Source organism: Aegilops tauschii, chromosome 4, assembly GCF_002575655.3.
Source record: "Aegilops tauschii subsp. strangulata cultivar AL8/78 chromosome 4, Aet v6.0, whole genome shotgun sequence".
In the NCBI taxonomy this organism is placed as follows: Eukaryota; Viridiplantae; Streptophyta; class Magnoliopsida; order Poales; family Poaceae; genus Aegilops; species Aegilops tauschii.
In genome coordinates this window covers 457,860,837-457,881,521 of record NC_053038.3, presented here as the reverse complement: position 1 = coordinate 457,881,521, position 20,685 = coordinate 457,860,837, and the positions used below count along the sequence as shown (strand labels likewise).

The 20,685-nt window shown below is 40.9% G+C and overlaps 1 protein-coding gene and 1 long non-coding RNA gene across 34 annotated transcripts; both read right to left on the bottom strand.

The window, feature by feature from the left end:
- Positions 1 to 7,716: 7,716 nt before the first annotated feature.
- LOC120963087 (uncharacterized) lies at positions 7,717 to 11,228 on the bottom strand. Of its 7 annotated transcripts, none has more exons than XR_012182414.1 (7): positions 11,119 to 11,228; positions 10,116 to 10,241; positions 9,812 to 9,915; positions 9,606 to 9,720; positions 9,056 to 9,170; positions 8,130 to 8,704; positions 7,717 to 8,042 (listed from the first exon to the last, which is right to left on the bottom strand). It is a non-coding gene; the product is annotated as an uncharacterized lncRNA (long non-coding RNA). The 7 variants fall into 7 exon arrangements; XR_012182415.1 differs by having other exon boundaries at positions 9,606 to 9,717; XR_012182411.1 differs by lacking the exon at positions 11,119 to 11,228 and having other exon boundaries at positions 10,116 to 10,371.
- Positions 11,229 to 11,840: 612 nt separating this feature from the next.
- Positions 11,841 to 20,307, bottom strand: LOC109732524 (protein FAR1-RELATED SEQUENCE 5). 27 transcript variants are annotated; one of them, XM_073496929.1, is made up of 14 exons: positions 19,858 to 20,306; positions 19,563 to 19,784; positions 19,066 to 19,163; positions 18,754 to 18,891; positions 18,517 to 18,558; positions 18,357 to 18,449; positions 18,154 to 18,242; positions 17,834 to 18,019; positions 17,691 to 17,748; positions 15,342 to 15,429; positions 15,124 to 15,254; positions 13,188 to 14,911; positions 12,640 to 13,113; positions 11,841 to 12,212 (listed from the first exon to the last, which is right to left on the bottom strand). In XM_073496929.1, exons 12-13 carry the CDS (start codon positions 14,858 to 14,860, stop codon positions 12,642 to 12,644), a joined length of 2,145 nt encoding a protein of 714 aa, XP_073353030.1. In that variant the 5' UTR covers positions 14,861 to 14,911; positions 15,124 to 15,254; positions 15,342 to 15,429; positions 17,691 to 17,748; positions 17,834 to 18,019; positions 18,154 to 18,242; positions 18,357 to 18,449; positions 18,517 to 18,558; positions 18,754 to 18,891; positions 19,066 to 19,163; positions 19,563 to 19,784; positions 19,858 to 20,306; the 3' UTR covers positions 11,841 to 12,212; positions 12,640 to 12,641. The 27 variants fall into 27 exon arrangements, with proteins under 27 accessions (XP_073353030.1, XP_073353032.1, XP_073353012.1 ...); XM_073496931.1 differs by lacking the exon at positions 18,517 to 18,558 and having other exon boundaries at positions 11,841 to 12,208; positions 16,058 to 17,748; positions 18,357 to 18,463; XM_073496911.1 differs by having other exon boundaries at positions 16,058 to 17,748; positions 17,834 to 18,040; positions 18,357 to 18,891.
- Between the last annotated feature and the right edge of the window lie 378 nt (positions 20,308 to 20,685).

The following is a 20,685-nucleotide window of genomic DNA, read 5'->3' as shown; positions in this document are numbered from 1 at the left end:
TTGTGTGCTTGTCCAATTTAGCAGTTCCTCGCTGACGATTACATCTTCTCTGTCTGAAAGTCGAACAATGTTAGAGAAGCCAGCACTGGTTAGCAACTGGAGGTTCTTTTCTGTTCTTCTTTGGTACTTCTGCGCTAATCTTTGTACTCTACTCCTAATCTTCAATGCATAGCGGTTATAGTAAAAAAAGTCCGAACAATGTTAGCGAAATCCTTGAAATTAATCAGACATAAATTATAATAGGTTAAATTTTGGAAGCAATGTCATAGGGATGTATCAAAAGATTACCCCGCCACATTTCAAAGTATTTCTATATGATACCTAGCAAGTTGCAAGTTGGTAATTAATTTTTTTTAGAACTTTCAGCTAATCATACACTCCCTTCGGTCCAATAAGTATCGTGGTTTTAGTTCAAATTTAAACTAAAGCTACAACACTTATTATTAATCGGAGGGAGTAATAATTTCATAGTATCTATTGTAAATAAAAACTCAACTGAATGTATTTGTTGTAAATATACACTTCGACAGAGTATATAAATCCCTGGGGTACCAATCATAACTCCTGCTTGATACACAAACCTGAAGCTATAGTTGATATGAATGTATTTTGTTCATAATAGAGTATATAAGGTTTGCGGTAACCTTGTATTACATCGATAATATATTTTTTGTTCACTGAAACTATAGTTGATATGTATGAATGGGGAATAATGTTACCACAAACCTGATTATATGCCTTTTCTTTCAACTATTTTCCTGGCATAGTAACACTTTTTTCGACATGCATATCAGGTAGGAGTATCAGGGGAAAACTTAGCATATTTGCCAGAAATTTAATATTGCTCTCCCCATGCCTCCATATGTTACCCAACCAGAGAACTTGGCGTTGCACTGATGTTGCTGGAAAGGTGAGATAAGATAGTAAACAGATATTCCTGATCCATAATATGTTGCCATATTTGTATTAGTAACACCTAGAAAACACAAAAAATTACAACACCACTGCTGTTGTTATTGCTGTTGCTGTTGCGGAGATAGTTCAAAAAACGTTCTTGTTATTAACTTTTTTTCACAATTTTTTTAAAAAATACATCATTTTCTAAAAAATGTTCCCATATGATTGAAAATGTTCGCTTTTCAAAAAAGTCTATAAGTTCACAAAATGTTCACGTTTTCAAATTATGTTTGGGAGTTTCAAAAATCTACCCATTTCAAAATTTGTTCACCAATTTAAAAAAATGTTCATGTTTTCAAATTTTGTTGCGAGTTTCTATAAATGTGTCCATTTCAAGAATTGTTCACAAATTCTAAAAAATGTTCATGTTTCAATTTTTGTTCGGGGGTTTCAAAAAATGTACGCAGGTTTTAAAATATGTTCATGTTTTCAATTTTTTTGCGAGTTTCCATAAATTTTTCCATTTAAAGAATTGTTCACAAATTCTAAAAAATGTCATGTTTCAATTTTTGTTCGGGAGTTTCAAAAAATGTACGGATGTTTTAAATTTTTTTCATGTTTTTAAATTTTGCTGCGAGTTTCCATCAATGTTTCCATTTAAAGAATTGTTCACAAATTCTAGAAAATTAGGTGGCGCTTTCGAAATATGTTCACGAATAATGTTGGGAATTTCACTTTCGAAATATGTTCACGAATAAAAAAAGGCATGTTTCCTGAATTGAGAAACAATTCATGGAATTTCAAAAAATGTTCGCATTTTGACAAATTTGTATTTGATTTAAAAAATCGCTTTGTTATTTTTTTTCTTGTTTTGTCAAAAAATGTTCGCATTTTCAAAAATTTGTTTTTCATTTAAATTATCCCTTTGAAATTTGTTCTTTTTTTCGAAAAATGATTGGGTTTCACAAAACGTTCGACTTTTTATAAATTTGTTCAGAAATTAGAAAAAATTCGTGTTTTTTTACTTTTTCCAAAAAGAAAATCACGTTTGTGGCTTATAGTTCATATACACGCGCTGCCATTTTAGACACGTAATCAAAGTAATGATGGTGGCTAGGGACGCTGTTCACCAGAAAGAGGACCTCAGTTTAATCGCTCACACAGAGTTGTGTTGCTAATTTGCCGCTGTGGTTTACTGCTTTTACTGTCGCGTTGCCAATATGAGACTAGAACCTGCGTGTCGCAGTGGGTAGCACTGTACGCAACCCACTTCGCCGTCGCGTGATCGAATCCGAGTGCCCGCGCGCTCCTTTTTCTTCTTTTTTTCACGTCGCTAACGCCTGCCACCCCGTGCACTGGAAATGGGCCAGCCCAGGTGAGTCGCCATGTGCGAAACGCCAACTCTTTGCCGCAACGAGCGGCGTATAGGAGGTCCCGGATCGCTGCCCCTGCTGCTTCTTTTTATTAGGGCTCCCTTCGAACCCAGCTGATGGGCCGTGCTCGGCCTGACCACTTGCTAGAAGGACTGCCTGGACCAATCAACCGGAGGGCTCCAAAAAGGCCAACGGAGCAGCTGCCCCTAGGACAGCAAGCCCAGGTCGTTACACACGCATCCAACGAACCAAAATAGCCGGATCGGGACAATGGACGGCTTAAAAACCTGATGGAGTGAGAAGGCACCGTTTAGGTTCGGTTTTACTGTCCTTAATAACGGGCCAGCTGCTCCGGTGTGGTCTAATCCATTGCAAGTGTTGAAATTAACAGTTTTGCTCAATCATTGTACGCTATCCTATTCAGATAGTATAGAAATTAATCATGATTAGGACTTGTACGGAAATTCAATTTGACTCCCGAGAGGCCAAAAATAATTTTTCAAGTAAAAAAATCAAGACAAACAATTTATGTGATCTTAGTCACATCAAAATGCTATCTGCAAAATTTGAGGTAGGTAGGCTAAGCATTTTGGCCTTAAAAAAACAAATTGAAGACTAAATGTCACATCAATTTTGTTTTTTCGCCGACGAAACACTGCCGCCCCATTTCGCATAAAATTTGTCAACCATGCTTGCGAAACTAACTCGAACATCTACAAAGTTTCAGAATTTTTTTAAAAAATTATACTTTTAAATTTACTGTTCATCCGGGAGCATACGCTCTTGGAGCCAAAACGCCAGAGGTTAAGTCCACGTATTCACTGTAATCATGTACCCCACTGAGAAATAAAAAAATTAGTCAGACCGACTGCCTTTGTGTGCGTAAGTGAGTTGCTACGGCCTGAATCGATCAAGTCGATTGGCTAATTAGGTTAGATATGTACTCCCTTCGTTCTGAATTACTTGTCTCAGAAATGGATGTATCTAGACGTATTTTAGTTTTAGATACATCCATTTCCGAGACAAGTAATTCCGAACGGAGGGAGTACATGACTAGTGTATACTACTTCAGCTCTTGCGACAGAAACCAAGATATCCAGCGTGCGCTGTTCACAGTGGCGGAACCAAGGGCGAGCAGGGGCCTGCCCACCCCCCCCCCCCCCCCCTCATCGATCGAGCGAACACGGCACATCGTGTATGGGATCAGCGATTGAAACGTATGTATACATGTATTCGGCCCCCTCTATCTTTTTTTAGAGTTGCCAACACTTTATTTGTCTAGCTGGGCATTAAGCGGGATACACGAAGGGTCATGGGGTTGAATAAGCCACAGATGGCGACCCTGATCAAGTAATAAGGAGTGTTTGGCAAGGTTGTGTGCATCAGTATTTGATGCTCTACCTTCAAAAAAGAAGTTACAAGAATTGAAAGAGGATCTACGCCTACCAATCTCCTTGATGATTGTCATATAAGCTCCGCCCTGTCCTCCTTGAATGTCATCAACTACTGTTTTACAGTCACTTGCCACCACAAAATTCTGAAGTGAAAGGTCTTCTGCAAGTGCAAGTGCTTCTCGGCAAGCTATGGCTTCAACAACTGAAGGATCGGTAACTCCTGAAATCACCAAAGCCGACGAGCCCAAGTACAAGCCCGTACTATCTCGACACACTGCCGCAGCTGCTGCTGTTCCTGTGTTAGAGAGTCCCGCATCTACACTAATTTTCATGTGCCCGCTCGGAGGTGGCGTCCAACCCGAAACTGGCTGGGCTGGCACCCGAACTGATGGCCTCAGCATCGTCCTACGAGACAGCTCATTAATGGTATCCAACTCTGTTATGAAGTGTTTCACAAACTTGTGCGTTGCCATTGGACTTTGATAGATTTCCTCATGAATCGCCTTGCGCCTAGCTGTCCAAATTGCCCATAAGGTGACCGCCATCTCCACGAACTGTACATGTGATAAAGTTTCCCGAGCATGAAATAACCAAAGTTTGGCAGTAGGTTCCCTAATATCAGCCATCACTTCCACTGTCTCCTCATCAGCCAAAGCCCAAACACAACGAGCCATCGAACACTCCAGTAAAGAGTGCCTCCATGAATCCATGCTACCGCACATTTGGCAATTATCAACGATATTCATATTTCTGTGCTTCCTCACATCCTCTGTCGGCAAAGACTGCCTAGCGTGTCTCCAGATGAATGTTTTAATTTTTGAAGGGACCTTGATATTCCAGAGTGAACACCATCCCTTTTCCTCTTGTGCCGGATTTGAGTCAGATGCCCGCCCTTCAAGCAAGTCCTCTCCTCTTCTCTTTGTTTCTGCTAGTAGTCTATATGCTGATTTCATCGAGAAAAGACCTTTCTTTTCATACTGCCATGCCCAAAAATCTGCCATAGGAGTGGTGCACAACGGTATGTTCTTGATCGCCTGAACATCAACTGGCAAAAAGTACTGCTGCAGAAGATTGGCTCGCCATGACACAGTTGTGTTGTTGATCAGGTCCGCCACCAGAGATGGAGGATTCGGTGACAAGCATGCAATTGGTTTCATTGAAGTGCCCCTGGGAATCCAATTTTGAGACCATATATGCGTGGAACTCCCGTCACCTATCCTACGAATCAAACCTTGCGCTAGCATATCTCTCCCTTCAATCAAAGAACGCCAAACCTGAGAAGGATGAGAGCCCACTCCAGCATCCAAAATGCTCGTCATTGGATAATAAATTGCCTTGAGTAGCTTTGCACAGAGGGAGTCAGGCATAGTCAGCAAACACCATGCCTGTCGGGCTAATAATGCTAGATTAAAAAGTTCAAGATCTCGGAACCCCAGTCCTCCATCCTTTTTTGGTTGCGTCATTGTATGCCAAGAGACCCAATGCGGCTTCCGCTTGCCCTCTTTGCTCCCCCAAAAGAATTGGCATATAAGCTTGTTTAAGTGTTCACACAGCCCCCTTGGGAGCTTAAAACATGACATGGAAAATACTGGGACTGCTTGCGCCACTGATTTGATTAAAATTTCTTTACTCGCTGCAGATATTGCTTTCTCAATCCACCCCTTCACCTTAATCCAAAGCCTATCCTTAAGATATTTGAAAACCCCTGTTTTACTAGTTCCAATATCAGATGGCATGACTAGATTTTTTCATTAAGAGTTTCAGCATGCACATTGAGTATACCCTTGACCTCCTGCCTGGTAGACTCTGGACATCCTTTACTGAAAAAGACAGAGGACTTACTGCTATTGATCCTTTGACCTGACGCTTCATAGTAAGAATTCAGTAAGTTTGACACCTCCCTCGCCCCTGCACCATTTGCCTTGAAAAACAACAGGCTATCATCAGCAAATAAAAGGTGGTTAACCGGAGGCGTTGAAGGAGCCACATGAATTCCACCAATTTGCGATGACTGATCTCTGGATTTGAGGAGGCCTGAAAGGCCCTCCGCTGCCAACAAGAAAAGGTAGGGCGATATTGGGTCTCCCTGCCGAATACCCCTGGTAGGTTTAAAATCATCAAGTTTTTTCCCATTGAATAAAACAGAGAAAGAGACTGATTTGACCATAATCATAACCCTGTATACCCACAACTCTGAGAAACCCATCTTGAGCATGATAGCCTCCAAATAATCCCACTCCACTCTGTCATATGCCTTCATCATATCCAGCTTCAATGCACAACTCCTATGCTTCAAAGCTTTATTTCGTTTCATAAAATGCAGGCATTCATAGGCCATAATTATGTTATCCGTAATCATGCGCCCCGGAACAAAAGCCGACTGCTCCGGTGATATAATCTCCGGCAGTATCTCCTTGAGACGGTTAGCAACAACTTTTGAGACAATTTTGTACAGTACATTGCATAAACTAATTGGGGCGAAACTGGGTAAGGGAAGTTGGAGATTTCACCTTTGGTATGAGGACTAGGTATGTATTCGGCCCCCTCTATCTGGCTGTCTTTCATCGTGACGTGGAAGAGAAAATAGGCCCATGTTTTTTTGCCATGTGGAAAGCCCATTAGGCACCGGCAGCGGCCGATTGGCTCTCATCTGGGCTCTGCGTTCTACCTTAACCGTAACTAGTAGAACGCCCGTGCGTTGCCACGGGCCTTTCAAATTTTCCTACTTACATATATAAATATAATGCATGTAATTTTGTGCATGTATAGGAAAACATAGCCCGCAACCATTGAAAAGCAATTGAAATCCACTTCACGTGCAATATATTTTGATTAAAAAATGTATTTAAATTATGTATACGTATAGATAATGATTCAACTAAGAATATGTTACAAACTAAGATCTATTTGATGTGCTTAAGATATTCCCGTCATTCTCGTACGCCGAAATACGCACACAACCTGGCCACCTCCTAAATGTAGCCGCCACCGGAGCTCGGGTTTCTTATGCCTCCCATAGGAGCCGCCACCGCTCTGCGGCGTCCTCTGTGGCCTTAGGGCCATGGAGGCGCGGTGGATCCCCGCTCGTGCCAATGGGAGGGCTTCGTTTTTTCATGTTTTTTAGTTTTATTAGGGTTTGTATCCTACTCAGAGAGGCAAGGACGAGGTAGCTCTCTGAAAATGGAATAAGGTTCTCTCCGCCTACTAATGTGACTGTTGTTGAGGGTCCAATGCTAAACAAAGAAATATTTCCTCGGAATGGCAGAATGTCTTCTTTAAAAAATAGGTTAGTCCCATCTGCTATAGCTTGAAGCAGGCCCGGGAGCCAGCAGGACTAATACGTTGTTGTATTGACGCAGATATTTCTTTTTCTAAGCATACAATTATGAGTACAGCTAGGTTTTATTAGCGGAGAAGAAGCAGTAAATTGGGGCTTATATTGGGACCGATGTTACGAGCTTCTGGAATACAATGGAATCTTCATAAAGTAGATCCTTATGATTCTTACAACCAATATGATTGGAAAGTCCGATGGCAAAAAGAAGGGGATTCGTTAGCTCGCTATTTAGTATGTTGGTGAAATGAGAAAATCCATCAAATTAATTCAACAAGCTGTAGAAAAAATATATTCCCAGAGCCCCTGTTCTGGCGGTGTTTCTAACATTGTCGGATGGCATGTGGAGGTTTGTCTTCAATGGATCTCGTGGGATTCAATCGTCGTTTGTCTTTGATGGGTCCACGTTGAAAAAGTATTCATTCATGAGTGGTCGTGTGTCCACAGGTTAGATCCTTCCAATCTACGTTTCTCTTTGTCGCCGGTGATTCCTGTTCTGGTGCATATACTTTAGGAAGGCATAAGCCACAAAACCATGAGATATATAGAAAGGTGTGACAACTCATACTTGTTGCCTGGGCTACAATGCATATACTTTAGGAAGTATCTCTGGTCCAAACTCATAATCCAATTATGCCCCTTAATCACATATTATGTGTCTTAGGACCTATTATAGGTTTTCTCATGTGGGTGCTCGCTGGTGACCGACATCTTATCATGAGATCATAGCATTCTTCTCTTTACTTTTAAATTTTGGTTTCCATTTCTTTCTTTTTCCTGTACAAGTGTCATGCTCTCACCCTTCCTCTATCAATGAAAACACACCTCTCATGTGTACTTACACTCAGCCGAATTCCATCTAGCAATGCTCTTGTCCCATTCTCATGAATGAACGATTCCTATCAGTCAATGGTATACAATCCATCAGAAACTTCAAGAAAACAACCATGCTCCATACAGCTCAAGATGTTGGCCTTTTTACTTCTCTGGCGACCAGCCAACATTACTTTCTGCCTTCCAATGTGCATGCATACAATGGAACAACTGAAAATATGAAAGAAATAGATTGTAAGACACAGATATATTCAACCTATAATCTGTTGTGTATTTCGGATTTGGATGACCATTTACCCATAATAACAGACGAATGATTGATTGCAAAAGAGCTATGGAGGAAACTTCACAAGCACCGTACTCATTAATTCCACTCAGAAGCCTTTTCTGGGAGAATTTCACAACTTTATAAGACATCTTTAAAAACCAGCCATCAGTAAATAGATCTCTCAATCCAGAAATGGTATGCACATATTAAACATTTCACTCCATTCGGGTCCATATTATGTTGAAACAAGTCCAAAGGCTTGTCATTTTCATTGAATAAGACGAAGATTTTAAGAATCACTCTCGCGGCATTATATTACACAAATATTTCGTCCGGCAAGGCACCCCGATGATGCCTCCGCTTTGATGTGTCACAAGAACAAGGACCGGAGTCGCATTGTTGCGGAACACCCGAGCATTTCGCTCATTCCAGATTTCCCAAGAGATATGAATAAGGGAAACAAGCGACCTTCGAGATTGCGACCTTCCTTAAGTGTTGCTGCGCCACCACTCCTTGACGGAAACCATGCCTCCCCAGTCCGTAGGATGAACATCATGTAAACCAAGCCATGGTTTGACCATTGCCCAAACTCTGGCTGCATATTCTGTATAAAAGGATCAAGTAGACATGGAAGTATGCTCATATATCGTTGAATCCTGTAAAACATTTAAAAGGTAAACCGCCACATTTTAACAGCACTCTGTTTCTTAAATAAGTGATATTTTACTTGCCAGTTTGCAAGGTACAAATTGAAACATAAATTATAGTAAAAACATAATCATAAAGTCATAAATAAATTTATAGAATCCCTCTATCAATATTCCTGTAAAATTTATTGTGTTCAATGCTATGAAGAATAGCAACTTGGATTTCCACGAGGACAAGTATATATAGTTATATACACATGCAGGTCTGCGCTTTCAAATTTAGCGAAGCATGAGCCAAAATAACTTACGGAGTGGTGCGTTTTTGTCGCTTGTTGGTGTTCTATGTGTCCCGACCACACTGGCCCTCAATTCCTGCAGGAGTGCTGAAGACCGGGAGGAGGCGATTCTGCCAAGCATGACCTACTGCCCAAGCATATGTCATTTATTTATGGAGAAGAGGGTATTACATACAATTTTTTTGCGAGGAAGTTCAGTTTAATGGAAAAAATATATACCCTAGACAAGTAGACATGGAAGGATGCTCATATATCGTTGAATCCTGTAAAACATTTAAAAGGTAATCCGCCACATTTTAACAGCACTCTATTTCTTAAATAAGTGATATTTTACTTGCCAGTTTGCAAGGTACAAATTGAAACATAAACTATAGTAAAAACATAATCATAAAGTCATAAATAAATTTATAGAATCCCTCTATCAATATTCCTGTAAAATTTATTGTGTTTAATGCTATGAAGAATAGCAACTTGGATTTCCACGAGGACAAGTATATATAGTTATATACACATGCAGGTCTGCGCTTTCAAATTTAGCAAAGCATGAGCCAAAATAACTTACGGAGTGGTGCGTTTTTTTCGCTTGTTGGTGTTCTATGTGTCCCGACCACACTGGCGCTCAATTCCTGCAGGAGTGCTGAAGACCGGGAGGAGGCGATTCTGCCATGCATGACCTACTGCCCAAGCATATGTCATTTATTTATGGAGAAGAGGGTATTACATACAATTTTTTTGCGAGGCAATTCAGTTTAATGGAAAAAAATATACCCTAGACAAGATGTTGCAATGGAAAATGCCTCACATAATAAATTATGTTCTATAATGAGAACACAATCCAATCCTTGATGAGAAGACATTTTTTCAATGATTCCCTTGTACCATCAACAAATCAATTTGAAGAACAGAAGAAATATATTATTGTGAGAGTGCATATTGAAAGAAAAACGTGTACCAACTGGTAAAAATAATTACCCATTTAAATGGACTAAGAAAGAAGCATCGAGGCCTCTGGAGATTGGAGTCAGCATACTGAAGAGGAAATGCAGGAAATGGAATACCCCGCTGGCCTCACCGAATAATAAGTCCCTCGGTTCATTGATTCATCACCTTGAGGTAAATATCGTAGCACGGTCTGCTCCTCTTCTTTGAATCATTATTTTATGTTTGAAAACATAGCCTTTAGCCATAGTCTGTAGTACTGTGCCAGCCCATTGAGACCAACACGACACATAGTCAAATGTTATAGTACGCAACTGAGGATACAGGAGGAAAATGAAAGGACTTTGCACTTGTGCATTGGCAAAAACCTTCCAAGGCATAAGCCACAAAACCATGAGATATATAGAAAGGTGTGACAACTCTCGAGTGTAGTACACTGAATTTCGAAAAACACTGAAAAAACATGATAAAACAAAATCCAAAAATTCTGAAATTTTGAGACAAAAATAATTATCAAATGCTTGAGCTTCTTGCAAAATTTGAGCGAAAAATAACATCCGAGGAACTCTCACCATAAAAAACAAAATCACTGCTCAAACAGTGCATAAAACTTTTAAGCAGGACTTATTGATCTTTCATGTTACTCTACCTGGAAAGGGTAAGAACAAACGCACCGCAAACGCAAGAAAAGCAGTCCACAGCCCCTATTCACTCCTAAATTAGGAATCGACATGATAGTATAAGTAGGCCAAAAGTATGTGTTCTTGTCTCAAAAAGAATAAACATCCAGTAGCTATAGCAAGGAAAGGGGAAAAGGTATCATCAGATAATTCTTTGGGCCAAATAGCAGAATCTTACTTTGATTCATGAAATTACACTGCTAGGTGCTTGCAGAAGAAACAATGGCATGAGGAAAGATTTGTGTATGCATGTGCCTTTAGCAAGCAATAGCAAGAGGCAAAAGAATAATAATAAATAAATGCTAAAATAATAATCGTTGAGAGGGGGGGAGGGGTTACACTGTATTTCACAATAATCCATTCATTTTATGATAAAACCAAATATGCAGCAGAATAAAAAATTCTACAAGGTGAGTAGTAGTAGATGAGTTTTCGAAGAATGGATAACTTTCCTACCACAAGGACTGCCCAAAAACAGTGCTAAAATATTATGAAGCATTTCATCAAGCATTCCTGTTCAGGTCCTAGGTATTGTAAAATCCCTTCTTGCCATGTATGTATTCCTATACACATACAGCCTAAAATGCGGTAGTTAACAAAAGTCAAGACACTACAAAAATATATTAAAAAAAACTTCATCAGAATAGTCTCGGTATTCAATTGCTATGTTCTGATGACATCTGGGTCATTGTATGTTGAAATCGCAAACTGACAATAATTACACCATATGTCCACTAAATAAGTAACTGTAAGAACTGCCCGTTCATACATCTCCATCTGTCCATATTCACAAGGATTTCGCTGTCATAGATGTAGAGTATTTACTGGGGGGACTACAATAGAATCTGAGCATCCTGTGCAAAAATAGAAAAAGCATGCTGGACCATTAGATTGGAGATGAATGGTACAGATCTAGGTGGAGGGATCTGAAGCACTTAATGTACGTTTTACAGAGAACCCCCTGTCAATAGTTAGATATGAAGTAGCACATTTGCAGTATAGACCTCGAGTCTTCATGAATTATGAGCCTTTTTAGCTATGCACAGTGTTGACGCCCATCTCGTATTAGTTTGATACAAAATATTTATAAATATTTACTTCACAAAAATGATACACTTTAAGTGTCTATTTTGGTCTTTGAGACATCACTAATTTTTCAAGAGAGTTGAACATCTTGGTTACTAAAAAGCATCAATTTGTATCACAAATATTTCAGCACATTAAGCCATCCCAGATCAAGCAGAAGTACATATACATGTCAAAATGGGAAGTATCCGAATGCATGAGCAACTTAAGGACCGAAATTAGTATTTGAGTACATGGGAACATAACACAAGAGGCATACATAGATCATTTTTAGTACATGGCCGGCAGGACGAAATGTTAAGGACTGAAATTATCACTGCCCAACATGCATCTTGATAGTACATGAGAGAAAGATCTATCATTTTGCCTCCTGTTTTAGTGCTTCCTAGTAATCAAGCTTCATCTGCTGTGAGAGATGACAACCTCCATGGACTCTTATACATTTATCAGTTCAATCTACCTAGCTAAGAACACAAAATAAATATGTGTCAGTTAGAAAACAAATACGAAATAGCAGGAGATGCCTAACAGAGACGGTACTATATTCAGATTCGATAGCAGGAGATGCAGATTATATTCGAATTCTATAGCTATAAACACAGAATTTGGCATGCATTATATTATACCTTGTAATAAAAATAAAACTACAACAGCACATGAAAAATATAAAACGAACAAGATGGCATATATGCTCAAGTCAGGGAAGAATGATTGATACTAAATCACATACATACATCCTTGCTTTAGCGATAACAGAGGTCAGTCAAAATGGAATGTATAGATATCTTGGTTAAATGATCTATGTAAGCCAGATCATTTCAGTCGGCCTGGTTGAGCAGTCATAGCAAGACAAAAGAAGTGGTAGTCTTGGAAGCAAGACGGAAAACAAACCTCTACTGTTGTGCCGTTTGTTTCTTGGAGCATGTTCCTGCATCATGGAACACCAGTTCCTTACAAATGTTGCATTTGCGCGCGACTTTTTGATGGATTCCAGGCCTTCTGCTCTTCTCACCAGATCCACTCTTCACACCATCCCTGTGTCCCTTTATTCTAGAGCATGTGCCCCTTCCATTGACATCAGTAGGTGTGAGGATGGTAACATGCTTTGGAATGGCGCTCCCAATAAACGACTCCTGATTTTCTTGTGTGCTACATGCTACGTCCGGTACGAGCTGGGCTAAATCCAACTCAACATTGCACAAACTAGTGTGGAGCAATTCAATTCCTTCCATGGACCCTTTAGCATTCTGTATAAGATCTTCTAGCTTGTTCCTGACAGCAGCTATCTTCCTTTTCACGGCCATGTCTACTTGGTCAATGAACTTCTCTTCAAGCACATTTCCTTCCCCATCCAATACAATGTCCCTAGAAAAAAAATCATCATGTGGGTCAAGGTAAAGAAGCGTTAATGAGCCTACATCTAAATGAAAGAAATATACCTTTTGCAATTTTTCTGCCACCGCTTAAGAACACATGAGCTCGGTAATTCATTTATCTTGGCACCCCTCAATACTCGGATAATATGGCGGCATATAATTCCTGTTGACTTGAAAAGCTTACAATTACATTTAGCAGTCATGGTTTTTGTGTCATAACAAACTTCTCTAATCTTCTTATATTGATCGCTAATAGAGATGATTTTAATCCCCTCGCCATTTGCCATCTCCTGAACATCACATTCATCTCTCGCAGCAAGCACCTGAGCCTGGAACAATTCAAAGATCTCATGTGTGAATAAGGCCCTAGCTTGTCTCTCTATATCCCATGATGTTAACAATTCAGTTGTTGTGTATTGGCTTGTGTTATCAGCAATCAACTCATTCTGCCTCTGACATTTCAAAGCAGTGTCAAACCTTAGCCAAAATTCAACAAATGTGAGCCTGCGACAGATGAAGCGCTTAAAAAACGAGTTTGCACTCTCTGATATCGAAGTTGTCCTAAGAAGACCAGCTAGTGGAATGTTCATGAAATAAGCTGGTATCCATGTCGCACGAAGCATGTACTTTTTAGCAAACCACTCATGGTCCTCCAACTTAAACTCTGTGATGAAAGACTTCCATCTATCCTCAAACTCAGCTGGTGTTTCAGAATTCCACACACAATGTTTCAGCCTATCATAGAATGCAAGATCATTCTTCAATTCAGGATGTACCTTTCCAGGAACCTTCTCCATAATGTGCCACATACACAATCGATGTGCAGTGTTTCGTAGAATTTTACCAATAGCATTCTTCATCCTAAGACACTCATCAGTTATTATCAGCCTGGGTGCAATCCCACCCATTGCTCTAAGAAACGCCGTGAACAACCAAGCATACGAGTCTGTTGTCTCATGTAGTAGAAACCCCGCCCCAAAAAATACACTTTGCATATGATGGTTAACTCCAGTGAAGGGTGCAAAGATGTATTCATATTGGTTAGTGTTGTAAGTCGAATCAAAAGATACCACATCATTGAAATGACCATAAATTTTCCTACTAGATGCATCTGCCCAAAACAAACGGACCAATGTACCAACGTCGTCAACTTCGTACTCATAGAAAAAAGCAGGATTCAAGGCCTTCAATCTACCAAATTGGTCCACTAGCATTTGAGCATCACAATTTTTAATTTTGTTTTTCAGTACACCATAGTGATTCTGTAGGTCCTTCTTTGTGCACCCAACATGCTCAAAACCACCTGCATCAACATGAAGGAACCTATATGCTAAAGCGGTGCCAATGCTAGCTCTCTGGCAGTCATAAAGTGTTGTCTTCACCCTCTCACTAACTTGACGATTAGATCTAATCAAATGTTGTTGGCTAGGAGGCACAAAAGGGTGATTGTGATATTCAGTGAGTGAGGCGATCCTATATTTTCCATCACTTTCACGAGTGACATAGATATAAGCTTCACATCCACATCTTGTCAATTTCACCTTTCTCCTTTTCTTAGCAGGGTCAATAGCAATCATACCTTTCTTGGTCCGAAAGCCTTCTTTTGCACACAAGAAGCGCTTCCACTGAAGCACATTATCCACGACTTTTTGCTGCCCAAGACGTACACCAAAGCCGACATTGTGTGCATATGTTTTGTAAAATTCCATCACCGAGCCAATGTCATCAAATATCATCCCTACTTTTGGCTTCAATTCCTCATCACACTATGGCTTATACAAAGAACCCTGCAACACAAATTTTAAGTTTAATACCATCGCCCCGGTGTCCCATTCGTGATACCATATTGATATGTAAAATACTACATGCTATTTATTTATGAGATCTCATTTTTCTATCACATCTAGTAGTATATTTTCAGGCAACTAAAATTCAACTACTATTAGCCAGATGCAATGCACAGTCAACAAGTATTGTAGGTTGTGAGCAGTATAGATACCTCTTGAGAAAATGATTGTTTCTTTTTTGGAGTACTGAAATCATCAATGAGAAGCATGGGGGAATTGATCTCTGGGAACGAGGTAGCATCGCTGAAATCTTGATTTTGAACGCTGTTTACCGATTCCACAGCTACAAACAATTTTTTCGCAAACAACACACAAGGGATTAACAGAATGTTAGGTACATCAACATACTTTCTTAGACCGATGTGCTCACCTGATAGTGCTGGTGCACATGCTGCGATCTTTGCACCCACGGGCTCTCCTAAAGGCGACATCGTGCTACTCCCCTCCATTACTGGATCCTGAGACGAGAATTGCAAAGTCAGAAATGATATCATCTTTTCTAGGTCAGACATTAGGCACACTGATCAAATAAAGAACACGACAGCTGCATATATCTTCGTTTAACCTGTATAAAGAACACAACATTGTTCAATTTTTCTGCCTAGTAGAATAATTCACTTTCTTTCCAGCATGTTTTGCTTGTCAAGCTATTTCTGAACCAAGATATTCAGGTGTTGAGACTAAAGCAACAGCTAAGTGAACTTGATCACACAACAGCAATAGAGTATATTCATGACTGATGGCATGTTCGTGCGAACTGTAATGTTGATGATTCACAATAATTACGCACAACCATTAACTAACATATCAAAGGAAAATTCGAAAATATTATAGGCATATGCTTGAGTAACCCAGAGTCAAGAACAGTAGCAATACACCATCAGATCTTCCAAATTAGAGTACCAAAATGCCTATAATAATAGTACCAATACACCATCAGATCTAAGTTATTAAAATGCATCATTCACTGAGAAAATTCGACATGAACAAAAAAAATTAGAATCAGAGAAATGCAGCATTAATCTACTTGATAGAAATTGGGATGTAGCAGAAATTACTAGGAAATAAAAGTTAACATCTACTTACTACAAAAATGAAGCACCTCCTCGCACTGCCGATCGGGAAGGAGCTGAGGAGACCACAACCGACTTGCCGCCGACGTGGGGGAGGAGGATGCGATCTATTACTGGAGCCTTAGAGAGAGAGGGAGAGGAGGTGACGAACCTATAACTATCGGACCTTCAGAACGGAGGTTGCGACGAGGACAGTGCGGAACGGAGGTTGGGGGCTGACGAGCTCCGATCTGGTCCGTCTCAAACGGGGCCGCCAGCCACACAACGGCAAGGAGCCATCAGGAGATCTGGAGGAGGGAGTACTTGTCTAGCTTGCAAAAGGGATCTGGGTCGCCGCCGCCGCCCTGGGGAAAAATCTGTTCGTGCGCTACCTCTGCCCAGGGGATTTGGGTATGAACGAGTAGGGGCATCGGGACCAAATTAGCTGTTGTGGACGGTCTTTTTTGCAAATTTTGCGCGCACAACGCCCCACCTGAATCTGGGCCACAAATCTTCCATCCAATGGTACAGATCCGTTTTTTCTATTTTTGCACCATAGCCTCAGATTCTATACTAGTTGCTCCCGTATTTACTATTTACAGTGATTAGGCACACGCACACACCCTAAAATCAGACACAAGGATCAACAAAAACACCTTATCTTCTTTTACTTCCATCACATTCCATTTCTTTTGACAAAAGCTAGCAAGTTCTTGCAGTTTCAATAACAAGCAGGTAGCTGAAACTCACATCAAACTAATGTTTCAACTATACAAATAAACAACTAAAAATGAAAAAATGGAGATGCGTAGCTTGTTCAAATAAAAAAAGTCACATAAACTAAATTTTCCTAATAAAACCTTCTTGGATAGCTTATTCTAATTAAAATGTTTAATATCACGTGAGCAACATGTTCCAGAATAATGATAATTAAATGAAAGCAATTGGCTAGTTAATAAGAAATATTAGAGCATTTAGATCACTACTTTAGTATTCTAAATGCTCCTATATTTCCTTACAGAGGATGTACATACAGTTGCAGGAAGGTAAGTGTGCATATACAGGACAAAAGAAGAAAATGTTCAAGGTCAGGGCTATGAGATTAACATACCAGCTCTATCAACTGTTATTTCTAATTCAGTAAATTTGGTACAAAGCTTTTATAAAGCATCCCTTAGGACAACAAGTATGAGTTGTCACACTAAATAACCCCCTTCATGGTACATGTGTTGCATATTTCATGGGCACCACAGAATGAGGGTCGAACAAACAAACCACTCACCCTGACACCCCGTCCGCCCGGGACCGGGACGAGATGGAATCATGAGATTTGATATCATCTCATTTCCTATCCATGTATACTCGCAAACCACTGCCGGTAGGATCGCACTGATTACTGCCAATTTGTTCCTTCACCCAAAACTTTGTCAAGTTTTTTTTAGTGATCAATACTCCCACCCTGGCCATAACTAAATAACTAACAAACGAGGTGCAAAACAGAGGATGGATTATTGAATCAACTTGCTAATGTAGTTCTTTTTTCAGTACGACCCTTGAGAGCATTTTATTCTTTCGAGTGAAACTTATAGACTTGACATGAGGGACCTGTACTTGACCTCTTGACACAACTAATATATTAAATAGCTTCAGAATAACCGGACACATACATGTGTTCATCTTTTCAGAGTCTCCACACATACATGTGTCCATCTGCTCTGTAGGATCCTGTGCAATACACAGATGTTTCCACTGTCATGCACGACACAACTTTAAAAGTGTTTGGCATGTATTATCTGAAAGTCAAACTTACGTCTACGCACATCCTGTAACATGTAAGTCGAAACCCAATGTATCCCAAGGTTTCGGCCTTGCAACATTGCATCTCCCATTTGATGTTGCTGCTGCCATGACATGATGCGCCTATAGCGAAATCTCACCGGGAATGCGGAATCCTCGTCCGTGAAAAATCGTCTCAAGGCTTTCTCCGGCATAGGAGCTGAGAGGAGAAACCTCGAAGCTTATGAGGGAAAGGGATCATGAGAAAGATGATCATAAAAGTTCTATGTTGAAAGGCCTGACTTGTAATTTAATTCTACAAGTTTCTGGGTACAGGAAATGGTGAGAAATTACCCATCCGCTATGCAGTTGGAGTAGCATCAGGTGTCATACGTTGTGCCATTCGCGTTCTTCACTGGCGCAAATTCCCCTTTGTGTAGCACCTGAATTTTCAGATATGCACCGATGAGTATCTCAAGGTTTTAAAGCTCACAAAAAACAGGAAAAGAAGAGGGAGCAGAAGATGCTATATTAGGGCAGAGTTTTGAAAGCCGAACCTCAAAAAGTGTCATGGACAGGGATTAAATGGATATGTCGAATATGAACTGCTCAAGCTTCAGGCCTATCGTACATCCATGAATCAAAGGTACCTAAATGCCAGGTGCTGCAACAGAACATGATTTATGCTGGAGCATGGCAATTGCCAAGTAAAATTACTTGCCATCACAAACTGTAGCTCTAGATGTAATTCCCATTCTCCTAGGAAAATTTAAGAAATACAAGCATTAAGAATCAAGTAGGTAAAATAGTAATGATCTACTGTTAAAACCAGATTAGTTTGAAAGAGACAAACACAGGAGTGGCCTCAAAAAACATTGGATTTGAAGGTGACGATGCTACTAATAATAGATCCATTCTGCTTGGATCTTCAAAATGTGAGGAAAGGAAACGTGCCTGAGTTTGCTTATATCACTCCAATAAATCACCTTTGTTCTCACCCCGCACTCCAAGATCCATCATCCATGATGCACGCCTGATTCTTTCTTCTTCTAGCAGCTGTGATTGATTCATCAATCAATCAATCCATTGCACCTGCAAATCTTGCTTAGTGAACTCATTGGTTTTATCTTCTTCTGTAATTAACAGTAAAGTAAATGGTACAAATATTATTGCTCAAGTTAATGCAGGTAAATGGTACGAAAGGGTTGCATATAGAGTCAAGCCAAAGAAAATGATCAACAACTCAAGAGGTAAATACTTCTTCACCTCGAAACATAATAGAGCCTTGCAAGTCAGTAACAATGTAATCTTGACTCTTCAGGGTAGAGACCATTGACGTTGCACAATCTGAATAAAAAAAGGAACTACAAAGAAAAATGCAGACTAAAGAGCTTAGAAGCTTATTAACTGCTTTTGATTCTTCTAACTAAAGGGATGAAGAAATCATTATGATTAAACAAACATGCATTTGACAGTGGCATAGTCAATGCTGACGCCAATTGCCGGAGGATATTCAGTTCAAAAGTACGTAGTTATTTATTAGTTTAGTACATTCGAAAGACGCAGGTTGCTCCCATCCTAGTGTGAAGTCCTGCTCATGCATGTAAAACGAATTTAAAGTAAGACATCAAGGCATCAGGCACTTCGCGTCACAACGTCACAGAAGTTTGCTCATCCTTAAGAATGTACTTTTATGAGAACAATGATGGACCAAAACAACTGCATGTTCAGAAGAAAAAAAGTAACATGGAAGACGAAGGTACCACGGTGAGGGGAAGAAGTGACACTGCTCGCGAGGATTTTGGGCATGGTAGGTCGGCGGCGGCTGAGCCGAGGAGCGTCGGAGGCCGCTGACGCTGCCACGCCTGAGCCCACATGCAAAATTTAAAATACGTAGTGCCTGTACTGTATTTCTCCCCTTCCATGGTGTTACTTCTTGCTCCACTATGTATATCAATTGCTTAACAGGCAAAGAAAGTGCGGCCCTGAAAAAACTGAAAGCCTAAGCCAAGAAAGTGCATCCAGTGGAGCGGAGATGCGAGGAGCTTGGGTCTTTACCAGGGAAGGGGTGTGACGAGGCACAATCAGATCGACCTTTCGCGCAGCCGGCCGCCACCCTCATTGCCGCACACGGAGGCTGCCTCCTCGCCGGATCGGGTCGGAGGCGTCCCAAGGGACTAGACGCACACGTTGCCCGCTGCCTCGATCTACCTCTCCCGGCGCAGCCCATCTCGACGAGATGTGGCCGTGGCGGATCTGGCCGCTGCCCCGCTGACTTGCTCGACTCGATCTGGGGCGTCCCCGCTTGAAGAACAGAAGGTGAGTGGAGGGCAGCGCCGGCGGGGAAGAGAGCGGCGTGGGCGGGGAAGACGGCAGCTCGGGGTGGGAGGGAAGAGGGCGGCGCCAGCGGGGAAGAGGGCGGCTCTGGGTGGAGCGGCGGCGGCGAAGGGAGACCTCGCTCGAGGGCTCGATCGGGCGATAGGTTTAGGTTTTTTTTGTCGCTGGTTAGTTTTCGTATGTCTTTTTTCGTTGGTTAACCATCGTACATCTTTTTTCGGTCGTACGTGCATGGGTGCAGGTTGGGGCCTCAGCACGAGGTTTTTTGGGTTCGTGATGGCTAAGTATGAGATGGGAGGAGGTACAAAAAACCCATGGGAGGTGGGACGAAAATTGACCGGCGGAGACTATCAACTGCTCTATTAGGAATAAAGATTAGCGTATATGTACGATTAGTCTGCATAAGATTAGCTGCCGCTGTTCCACCGCTCGCCTCTTCTCTCCTTGCCTGCTCTCGATCTGAATTTCTCTCGGTTAGATTCAGATAAAAACGCAGCGCCTCGTCTGCTAGACTGCTAGTACTTGTTTCAACTTGTCCATTCAGTGATC